The following is an 11,886-nucleotide window of genomic DNA, read 5'->3' as shown; positions in this document are numbered from 1 at the left end:
GTCCTGTGGGATTTGCTGATGGCTGGGGGAGCGGAGGAAGACAAAACCCAGGACTGACTCTAGGACCAAGCAGCTGGTGGAGGTGGCTGAGGCTCTGGGGTGGGAGTGGGGGTCCATCAAACAGAGTGGCTGTGTCCCTGCCACATGGCCAGTGCTAAGATTGTCTTCTGCTCGGGACAGCATGTGCCAGTGTCTTCACAGGGGTCCTGTCTCAAGTCCCCTCCCGGTGCCACACCCATTGTTGTGTGGCTGGGCAGCAGCTCCCATTAAGAGACAGAGTCTCCTTCCCAATTCCTGGAACCTGGGCTGGCCCTGTGGCTTGCTTTGGCGCTTAGCATGTAGCGGAATTAACGTAGTGCTGGTGTTGGGCCTGGCCTCAAGGAGCCTGGCCCCTTCTGCTCCTGTTTCTGAAATCCTTCTTCTCTGGTGTGAATGAGGCCTGCTGGAGGATGAGATCATGTGGGAAAAGACCCAGCCATCCTAGCTAAAGTTGTTCTAGATCAGCCTATAGCCGCCAAGTCTGAAATACAGATTCTCTACTGTACGTGTGAGTGATCAGCCTCCTAGGGGCTCAGGAAACATGTCACGGACTTGCTTGAAGCTGGCAGGGGACGGCTGTACCTCAGGTGGAGAAAACTTTGTCCCAGGACTCTTCTGACCCGGGTCTTGCTGAGGGAGTCCCTTGAGTGGAGGGGCATGGGGCAGGGAGCGTGGGAAGATTGGGGGGTGGTCCCAGGCCTTCTGCCGGGGCACCCCCTGCAGAGTGGTGCAGGGCACAGCCCATCCCTGCGGGGCCGTGGGAAGGCTCAGCTCCCTCCCTGGGGAGCCTTGAGCTGATTTTAAACTTCAGTCCAGGGGGCATGTGAGAGTGTGCACATGCACGCGTACTCACATATGTGTGTCTGAACAACAGATTGGCCTTGGTCATCCCTCCACTGTGCTTGCTGTGTGGTCTGGGGTAGAATCCTGCCTCTCTCTGGGCTTCAGTTTCTCTGTCTCTGAAACAAGAGATTTGGTCCGAGTCCGAGGCTGCACGCCGCCGACACAAATGCCAAGTTCAGCTTGCAGTCATGTTTTGCTCCATCCTCATGGTGTTCGTCAACATACAGAAAAAGTAGATTTTACTTTAAAAACCTAAATGTTCAGCCCTTCTTGAAAAACCAGAAGATCTGGCCACGGGGTGGCCCACGTCCCTATGTGGCTGCAATGGGCCTGTGCTGAGCGGCTCACTTCCCAGTTTTGTTACACCTGGGCCCCGGCATTCTGAGTGTTCAGCACCACAGTCCTGGGGCTTTCTAATTTTTGATTCAGCCTCTTATGATTTTGGCCTTTTTAAAGCCAGTTTTCTGGAAAAGCCACTTTAGGAATAAACCAAAGAGGGGGAAAATGCCTTTGCCCACCACAGAGCCGAATTTTTATTACCATAAGCCGTGTTTGAAGAATCTCATCATTATGGGAAGAATATACTAATAGTAGTAGTGATAATTAATAATACTAATATTTAGCATTGATCCATTGCTCTGCCACTCAAAGGGCCGTGCAGTCATTACTGGGAGGGAGGACGTTCACAACAGCCCTGTGAGGGAGAGATTATTCTCCCCCTTTACAGATGGAGAAGCTGAGTCTCAGAGCACAGCTGAGCTGGGCACCTCGAGAGAGAAGGCAGGCCCCAAGCTTGGGAACTAACAGTATTCTAAGGGGTCACGGGAAGCCTGGCAGCCGACCTGGTCATTCTTCTCAAAGGCCTGGTTGCCCTCATGCCACGCCCGCTCCTCACCTGGATTGAAGGGGAATCATGGGGTGATTTCTGATATCATGTTATGTGATTAGCATTAAGTGGTCCTCTGGGGAGTCTGGTCAGAAACTCCCCCATTCTCAGGGGCCATGAGACCAGGAGCAGAGGGACCACAGGATTGGGAAGTCTCTGCTCACGGTAGACACTGTAGGTTTTCCAAGGCAGAGATAAACTGAGACATGGGGTGGGGGGCTTCAAGAAACTTCTGTATGTTTTCTCCTCCCTTATCAGTCCACCCATCCATCTACCCATCCACTGACCCACCCACCTACACACCCATCCTTTATCCATCCATCTATCCATCAACTTGTCCATCCACCCATCAACTCATCCATCCATCCACCTACCCATTCATCCATCCACCCATCCATCCACTTATCCACCAACCCACCCACATACCCACCCATCCATTATGCATCCATCCACCCACCCATCCATCCATCCATCCACCCACACATTCATCCATCCACCCATCCATCCACTTATCCACCAACCCACCCACTTACCCACCCATCCATCATCCATCCATCCATCCATCCATCCACCCACCCACCCACCCATTCATCCATCCATCCATCTACCCATCCACCAACCCACCCACTTACCCACCCATCCATTATCCATACATCCATCCACTCACCCATCCATCCACCCACCCATTCATCCATCCATCCATCTACCCATCCACCAACCCACCCACTTACCCACCCATCCATTATCCATCCATCCATCCCATCCATCCATCCCTCTACCCACCCATTCATCATCCATCCATCCATCTACCCACCCACCTACCCACCCACTTATCCACCCATCCATGATCCCTCCATCTATCCATGCACTTAGCTATCCACCCATCCACTCACTTATCCATCCATCCAACCATCCATCTACCCATCCACTGACCCACCCACTTACCCACCCATCCATTATCCATCCATCCATCCATCTACCCACCCATTCATCCATCCATCTACCCATCCACCGACCCACCCACCTACCCACCCATCCATTATCCATCCATCTACCCACTCATTCATCCATCCATCCATCTACCCACCCATTCATCCATCCATCTACCCATCCACTGACCCACCCATCCATTATCCATCCATCTACCCACTCATTCATCCATCCATCCATCTACCCACCCATTCATCCATCCATCTACCCATCCACTGACCCACCCACCTATTATCCATCCATCCACCCATCCACTGACCCATCCACTTACCCACCCATTCATTATCCATCCATCCACCCATTCTTCCATCCATCCATCTACCCAACCACCGACCCACCCACCTATTATCCATCCATCCACTGACCCACCCACCTACCCACCCATCCTTTATCCATCAAATTATCCATCCACCCATCAACTCATCCATCCATCCACCTACCCATTCATCCATCCACACATCCATCTACCCATCTACCAACCCACCCACTTACCCATCCGTCCATTATCCAACCATCTATCCACTTATCCATCCATGCTCTCATCCATGTATCCATCCATCCATCCACCCACCCACCTACCCATTCATCCACCCACCCATCCACTCACTCACCCATACACCTACCCATCTACTGACCCACCCACCTACCCACCCAACCATTATCCATCCACTTATCCATCCACCCATCCACTCACTCATGCATCCATCTACCCGATTCATCCATCCATCCATCTATCTACCATCCACTGACCCACCCACTTACCCACTCATGCATTATCCCTCCATCTATCCAACCATCCATCCACTAACTCATCCATCCATCTACCTATCCATTCATTCATCAACCCATCCACTTTCCCAGCCATTCATTATCCATCCATTCATCCATCCACTGACCCACACACCTACCTACCCATCCACTGTCCATCCACCATCCACTCACTCATCCATCCATCCATCTACCCACCCACCCATCCATGCATCCACCATCCACTGACCCACCCACTATCCATCCATCTATCCATCCACTTATCTATCCACCCATCCACTCACTCATCCATCCATCCATCCATCCATCCATCCATCTATCTATCCATCTATCCATCCATCCATCCATCCATCTACCCACCCATCCATCCATCTGTCCATCCATCCACCCACCCATCCATCCATCCACCCACCCATCCATCCATCCACCCACCCACCCATCCATCCACCCATCCACCCACCCACCCATTCATTCATCCATCCATCCACCCATCCACCAACCCACCCACTTACCCAACAATTATCCATCCATCCATCCATCCATCTACCCACCCCATTCATCTATCCATCCATCCATCCATCCATCCATCCATCCATCCATCCATCCACCCACCCACCCACCCATCCACCCACCCACCCATTCATCCATCCATCCATCTACCCATCCACCAACCCACCCACTTACCCACCCATCCATTATCCATCCATCCATCCATCCATCCATCTACCCACCCATCCATCCATCCATCCACCCACCCACCCATTCATCCATCCATCCATCTACTCACCCACCTACCCACCCACTTACCCACCCATCCATTGTCCCTCCATCTATCCATCCACTTATCTATCCACCCATCCACTCACTTATCCATCCATCTACCCATCCACTGACCCACCCACTTACCCACCCATCCATTATCCATCCATCCATCCATCTACCCACCCATTCATCCATCCATCTACCCATCCACCGACCCACCCACCTACCCACCCATCCATTATCCATCCATCTACCCACTCATTCATTCATCCATCCATCTACCCACCCATTCATCCATCCATCTACCCATCCACCAACCTACCCATTATCCATCCATCCACCCATCCACTGACCCATCCACTTACCCACCCATTCATTATCCATGCATCCACCCATTCTTCCATCCATCCATCTACCCAACCACCGACCCACCCACCTATTATCCATCCATCTACCCATCCACTGACCCCACCTACCCACCCATCCTTTATCCATCAAATTATCCATCCACCCATCAACTCATCCATCCACCCATCAACTCATCCATCCATCCACCTACCCATTCATCCATCCACACATCCATCTACCCATCTACCAACCCACCCACTTACCCATCCGTCCATTACCCAACCATCTATCTATCCACTTATCCATTCATGCTCTCATCCATGTATCCATCCATCCATCCACCCACCCACCTACCCATTCATCCACCCACCCATCCACTCACCCATACACCTACCCATCTACTGACCCACCCACCTACCCACCCAACCATTATCCATCCACTTATCCATCCACCCATCCACTCACTCATGCATCCATCTACCCACCGATTCATCCATCCATCCATCTACCATCCACTGACCCACCCACTTACCCACTCATGCATTATTCCTCCATCTATCCAACCATCCATCCACTAACTCATCCATCCATCTACCTATCCATTCATCCATCAACCCATCCACTTTCCCACCCATTCATTATCCATCCATTCATCCATCCACTGACCCACACACCTACCTACCCATCCACTGTCCATCCACCATCCACTCACTCATCCATCCCTCCATCTACCCACCCACCCATCCATGCATCCACCATCCACTGACCCACCCACTTACCCACTATCCATCCATGTATCCATCCACTTATCTATCCACCCATCCACTTATCTATCCACCCATCCACTCATCCATCCATCCATCTATCTATCCATCTATCCATCTATCCACCTACCCACCTACCCACCCATTCATCCATCCATCCATCTACCCACCCATTCATCCATCCATCCATCTACCCATCCACCAACCCACCCACCTACCCACCCATCCATTATCCATCCACCCATCCATCTACCAATCCAGCAACCCATCCACTTACCCACCCATTCATTATCTATCCATCCATTCACCCACCCATTCATCCATCTATCCATCTACCCAACCACCAACCCACCCACCTACCCACCCATCCTTTATCCATCAAATTATCCATCCACCCATCAACACATCCATCCATCCACCTACCCATTCATCCATCCACACATCCACCTACCCATCTACCAACCCACCCACTTACTCATCCATTATCCAACCATCTATCTATCCACTTATCCATCCACACTCTCATCCACGTATCCATCCATCCATCCATCCATCCGCCATCCACTGACCCACGCATTTACCCCCTCATGCATTATCCATCCATCCAACCACCCATCCACTAACTCATCCATCCATCTACCTATCCATTCATCCATCAACCCATTCACTTGCCCACCCATTCATTATCCATCCATCCATCCACCCACCCATTCATCCATCCACCCATCCATCCACTGACCCACACACCTACCTACCCATCCATTATCCATCCACCATCTACTCACTCATTCATCCATCCATCTACCCACGCACCCATCCATCCATCCATCCATCTACCCATCCACTTTCCCACCCATTCATTATCCATCCATCCACTGACCCACACACCTACCCACCCATCCATTATCCATCCACTCACTCATCCATCCACTCATCCATCCACTCATCCACCCATCCATCCACCGACCCACCCATCATTATCCATCCATCCATCCACTCACTCATTCATCCATCCACTCATCCCTTTACATGCCTACCCATCCTGACACCCATGTAAAGAAGAAAAAAATGGTCCAAGGGAAGAAGTCAACCAACTGTCCAGCCGTTTTATTTGTCCATGCTGTGATCCAGGCCCAGTGCTAACATTGGGGAGTCCAACACAGCTTAGACACTGAGGGGCTCCCAGTGTGTGGGGCCATGGGGCTGTGGTCTCAGAGGTATCTGAGTTTCATCAGTGTCTATGGGCACGTAGTTCAGAGGTGCCATCTCTTGGTGGCTCAACACAATCACCAAAGGTCCTCGCTGTCTGCTTCACACCACGAGCTGTCAACCGCAAGCAGAGACAACCCGGGACCAGCAGATGCACGGGCACACAGCAACCTGAATCTCCCAGGCACATGGAGAGAGATACACAGATAGCTGTGTACATGCAGAAGCACACAAGACGTACACACATCAGCACCCAGGAGGTGCTCGAGGGTGCCGTCACATGGCAACCCCGAGCATCCTTAAAGTCTCTCTCTCTCTCTCTCTCTCTCTCTCTCTCTCTCACACACACACACGCACGCACACACACACACACACACACTCACAGGGAAATGCAAATGGACACACATTAGGACACCACACACTTCTGGAGGAGAGCTTTCCAGATTGAGAGGCACTCGCTGTAGTTGGACCCAGTGTAGAGAGGCCTCATCCACACCTCTCTCTGCCCTGGGACCATGACACCAACCAGCCATCCACTAACTCACTGCTGCTCGTGGGACCCCTCACCCCAGCTCTGCTGCCCCATAACTGAGGATACACGGCAACGGCAGGGCATCCTGGTGAGGAGCGGGCTCCCTTAGCTGGCTTCTGCTGAGTGACGATGACCTGTCCCTGTGATGGTCATGTGATGCCGAGGGCAGGAGCCTGCCCACTACATGGCTCAACTCGAGGTCACTGCTCAGGGACCCTGCTCAAAAGGCCTGAGCTCAACAGGCTGTGGCCAGAGACCTGCTTCCTTCCTAGGGATACCGATGACACTGCAGCCCAGGCATCTGGGGCCACTTCTGCCCACAGAACTTGAGAACCCAGCCATGTGAGGGTCCCTATGGGGCTGACCCCATACCCAGGGCTCACCCCTCCTCACCCCAAAGGGAGTACTGGAATTAAGAAGAAGCACAAGCCATGGAATGATACAGGCAGACTCAATATAAATAAAATATTCATATAAAAATAGTCTCTTACAAAATATTCTCTCTTATCCAGTGGCTCACTTTCCAAAAGATGGAAACTGCTGGGAGTTTTAGTATTACCTTTCCTCTCTATATATATTCCAAACTGGACTTTTCTAATGGTGACGTTTGAGCTGGGGAGGACTACAGGATGGGAAACGTATCCTGGAAAACGTCTCCATTTCTGGACCAGCTTAAATCTCTGGAGAATTAGCAGCAAACAGCAAAAAAGTATAAGTGTGTGTGTATATGTCTACATAGGTATAGAGGATGTCTGCCCTTGCACTTAAACATCTAGGGCGGCAAGGGGGTACTTGCGAAATCAACTAGTAGAAGTGTCTGCAGGAAGAATCATTATGTACGGTTCTACTCAGCTCCTTGTCCTAGCGACGGAATTATCCCACAGGAAAGCAAGCGGTCCACTTTGATTGCAGAAAACGGATCCTGACGAGGTGGAAGCGTTCTTCTTTTTAATTAAATAAATTAATATTATTTTTTATCAGAATAAATTGTTAAATATTGCTCTCTTGAGGCCCCGGAGTCCAGAGTTTCTGGTGCGAAGGCTCTGCTCCGGCCAAGGAGGCCCCAGGCGGCGTCTGGGGCCGAGGGAGCGGCGCTGGGTGTAGCGTGGACAACTCGGGGCCCTGGAGGGGTCCCCCGCGGGGGACCCCACAGCAGACATGACAAGCTCAGCGCGGCTGCAGAGGTCTGGGCCGTGCCCGCGGCGTGGAGAGCATCCGGTCCTCGCCGCCCCGCGTGCGGCCAGTGGGGCCGCCGCCCCGCCGCTCACTTGCACGTGTAGACCTCGGTGCGCTCGCTGCACGTGTTGCACTTGACGTAGCAGCACCAGTGGAACTTGCAGTTGCACTGCCACACACGGGCGTACTGGTGGGTGTTGTAGCCGCGGCCGCAGCACATGAGGTCGCAGCCGCTGGCCTGGGGGGCCGTCTTGTTGCAGGCACGGCCCTGCGTGCCCACGCTGCCCGTCACCGGGTCCTCCTCGCAGTAGTTGGGCGACTTCTCGATGTACACCAGGTCGGTGTCCATGGGCTTGCGGTAGGAGAGCGGCTTCTTGATCTTCAGGAAGGTGGGCCGTTTGTTGCGGCTGGCACGCACGGGCTCCACGTGAACAGCCTCGTTGTACTTGTCCTTGAGCACGTAGCCCAGCTCGCGGAACTGCGGCAGCGTGGTCCAGCAGGTCTTGGTGGTGCATGAGCCCGACACGCCGTGGCACTTACACTCCAGCTTCATGTTCTCCTCCAGGATCTGCGGGGGTGGCAGGGAGAGCACAGCGCGTCACTGCGTGGCCGGCCGAGTGGGGCCCCTGGCCCGCCCACCCCCTGCCCCGCCTGGCTGGGCTTGGCGTGTGCTTTTCTTTCTGGCGCAGGAAACTGAGACCCGGATTCGAACCACTCTCACCTGCAGCCTTTGCGCTGCGCCTTCCCCAGGACTCGCCCCCCCCTCCCTGCCAGCCCACCCTGAGTGGTCCTCCTGCCGGCGCTTAGATCAGTTCAGGCCAGTCCAGACCACACATAGGTTCTCTCGGGGCTGCACAGGCTTAAAATCATTTTTGAACCAACATTTAAAAACCAGGAGACTTTCAAAGACAGACTGCCAGGTTTGTTGGCAAACAGAAAGGGCATCTGGCAACTCTGGAGTGATACTCAAATTATTTCATAACCAGTGCATCTGGGCACTGACCTGCTGGCCACAGAGGCCAGCACGGCAGTCCTGCTGCATCTGGCTCCCCTCAGCCTGCGTCATCGCATGGCATGATACCTGGAGTTTTATCAGCACCTGCCTCCCTCACGGGTCGGCATCCCTCAACTCACCACAGTCCTTACCACTCCCTATCGCTTCCCTGACCACAAGCTATGCTTTCTCAGAGGTCATCTGCTTTGATCACTTGTGGCAGCAACCTGAATCTCCCAGGCACATGGAGAGAGATACACAGATAGCTGTGTACATGCAGGAGCACACAAGACGTACACACATCAGCACCCGGGAGGTGCTCAAGTTGCCGTCACATGGCAACCCCGAGCATCCTTAAAGTCTCTCTCTCCCTCTCCCTCTCCCTCTCCCTCTCCCTCTCCCTCTCCCTCTCTCTCTCTCTCTCTCTCACACACACACACACACACACACACACACACACACACACACACACACACACACCACAGGGAAATGCAAATGGACACACATTAGGACACCACACCCTTCTGGAGGAGAGCTTTCCAGATTGAGAGGCACTGGATGTAGTTGGACCCAGTGTAGAGAGATGTCCACACTGCTATGGACATCTGAGTCTGGGAACCCTGACTCTGATTTCACCTTCCCTGACTCCCAGCCTGGATGATGTTTTCCTTCTTCTGAGTTCCCAGCACCTCTCAGGCATCATCACAGCATGAGGGGCAGCATTGTACAGGGAGTGAAAAGCAGAGATTTGGACCCTGGGTTTAAATCCCAGATCTAACATGAACCTGCTGCGTGCCCTCAGGCAACTTGCTTCAGCGCAGCTGCAGTTTCCCCACGTGCAGAACGGGGAGGGTGATAGTACTTCATTATAATCTTACAATGAGATGCTGGACAGGAATGAGGATGAACTTCTAACACACACAAGAAGCTCAGATCTCTAAGATGTAATGTTGCATGAAAGAAGCTGGATGCAAAAGAGAATATACTGTGTGATTCCGCTGATAGGAAGTTCAAGGACAGGCAAAGCTAACGACTGGTTTTCACTTAATCTTTATTTACATGTATAGGCAGTGGGCCAGAGATGGTCCACGTGCTGGATTTTGCTGACCCCTGCTTTGGAATATCCCAGCAATAAAAGAAGACACCATTTATCAAACCCCCCATCGTATAAGATATTCATATTGCTTTCAGGGTTTGTTTGTTTGTTTTCCAATATTTATCTTCCCTCCTTTCTTCCTGTTTTTTTAAAAACTATATGTAATGTGTAAGGAGGCGTTTTTGGAACTAAAGCTTCTCCTACTTCCTCCTCATCTTCTGCCTGATTTCATCCTAATGGACACTTGCTGTTGCGTGCCAGGCACTGGGATGGGGATGTATTAGTGAACGTGGTTTCTGGGTCACTTTCCTGGTTCTTCATCCAGACTGCCAAATTGCCTTTGCCTGTTACATGGTGAAAGAATAAGTGAAAGAATGAGTAAATGACTAGACATCTATTTGTCACCTGTGCACACCACACACTGGGTCCGTGCTTTTATACGTGGCGTCTTATTTAACTCCATGGAGTTAGTGTGACTCCATTGAACAAGGCAAAACCCGAGGCTCGGCTGACTCCTGGAGCTGGTCTGTGAGGTGTTCGGGAACGAGGGTCTTACTGCCAAGGGGTGCGAATCAAGTGCTTGGTGGCTGCTTACTTGCTCTGTGACCTTGGGATTGTCACACCCCCTTCTCCGGGCCTCAGTTGCCTTCAGTGAACATGGAGTGAAGGCAATTCCATCTTTTCTGACAAAAGTTAGAGGGCTGGAACAAAATCAGATATCCCAAAATAGCCATTAGTTCTGCCTCTGGGTCTGGGCCTGTGCTGGTGCTGGGGACATAGAGGTGGCAAGATAAGATTCCCGTCTCCAAGGATGGGCCCATGTCCAGGGTCCTCCCAACCCTAGATGCTCAGCTTCTAGGAGGAGGTGACCAGTGCTGGTCAGTATACTCAACAGAAGGGGAGACCACGGTGTCTGCACTCACACAAGCCAGCGAGGCCGGGGCATCCAGAGTGTTCGGGGACAGGGATGGATTCTGGTCAGCTGAATGCCTGGTTCCAGGACACCTAGAGCGACAGAGCACGTACTGTCCTGCAGCCTCCACACACGTGCAGCTGGTGGTGGGTGAGCAGCCCCCCAAATCCCACAGATGTCCCTTTTGGTCACCAGTGAGGAGATAGTTCCCAAATGTGACCTTTCCGTGTTGGCCTAAAAAGCGTGGGTAAGAGCGAGGGGCAGAGGTGTGATGTGTGCTGGGGGCAGAGTTGGGCAGGCGTTTCTGAGGCCGCACGGCCTGGCTGGTAGATCTTAGCGTGTCAGAGACTCCAACACGGATGCCTGGGGGCAGGGGGCATCGAGAACAGATTCTGACACTGAGTGTGGGTGAGGCCACAGAGCACCTGGAAAGCTGAGATGCACAGAGCTGTGACTCAGAAGTGTCCCTTCCAAGATGTGTGCCCTAGAGAATGATCTGCTTGTGCGCACAGGAAACAGGTCCAAGGATATTCAGGGCATCAGCGTTCATTGTGGCTCCAAACTGG

The 11,886-nt window shown here is 52.5% G+C and overlaps 1 protein-coding gene across 1 annotated transcript; it reads right to left on the bottom strand.

The window, feature by feature from the left end:
- Positions 1–8,405: 8,405 nt before the first annotated feature.
- Positions 8,406–9,383, bottom strand: LOC149748323 (protein Wnt-7a). The gene is made up of 2 exons (XM_089919896.1): positions 9,321–9,383; positions 8,406–8,885 (listed from the first exon to the last, which is right to left on the bottom strand). The coding sequence occupies exons 1-2, from the start codon at positions 9,381–9,383 to the stop codon at positions 8,406–8,408; spliced, it is 543 nt and encodes a 180-aa protein (XP_089776022.1).
- Between the last annotated feature and the right edge of the window lie 2,503 nt (positions 9,384–11,886).

Source organism: Delphinapterus leucas, chromosome 10 (genome assembly GCF_059928025.1).
Source record: "Delphinapterus leucas isolate spDelLeu-1000000601 "Yukka" chromosome 10, BTC_Dleu_Yukka2, whole genome shotgun sequence".
NCBI classification, from domain to species: domain Eukaryota; kingdom Metazoa; phylum Chordata; class Mammalia; order Artiodactyla; family Monodontidae; genus Delphinapterus; species Delphinapterus leucas.
The sequence above is the reverse complement of the archived record's forward strand: the minus strand, read 5'-3'. Positions and strand labels throughout refer to the sequence as shown.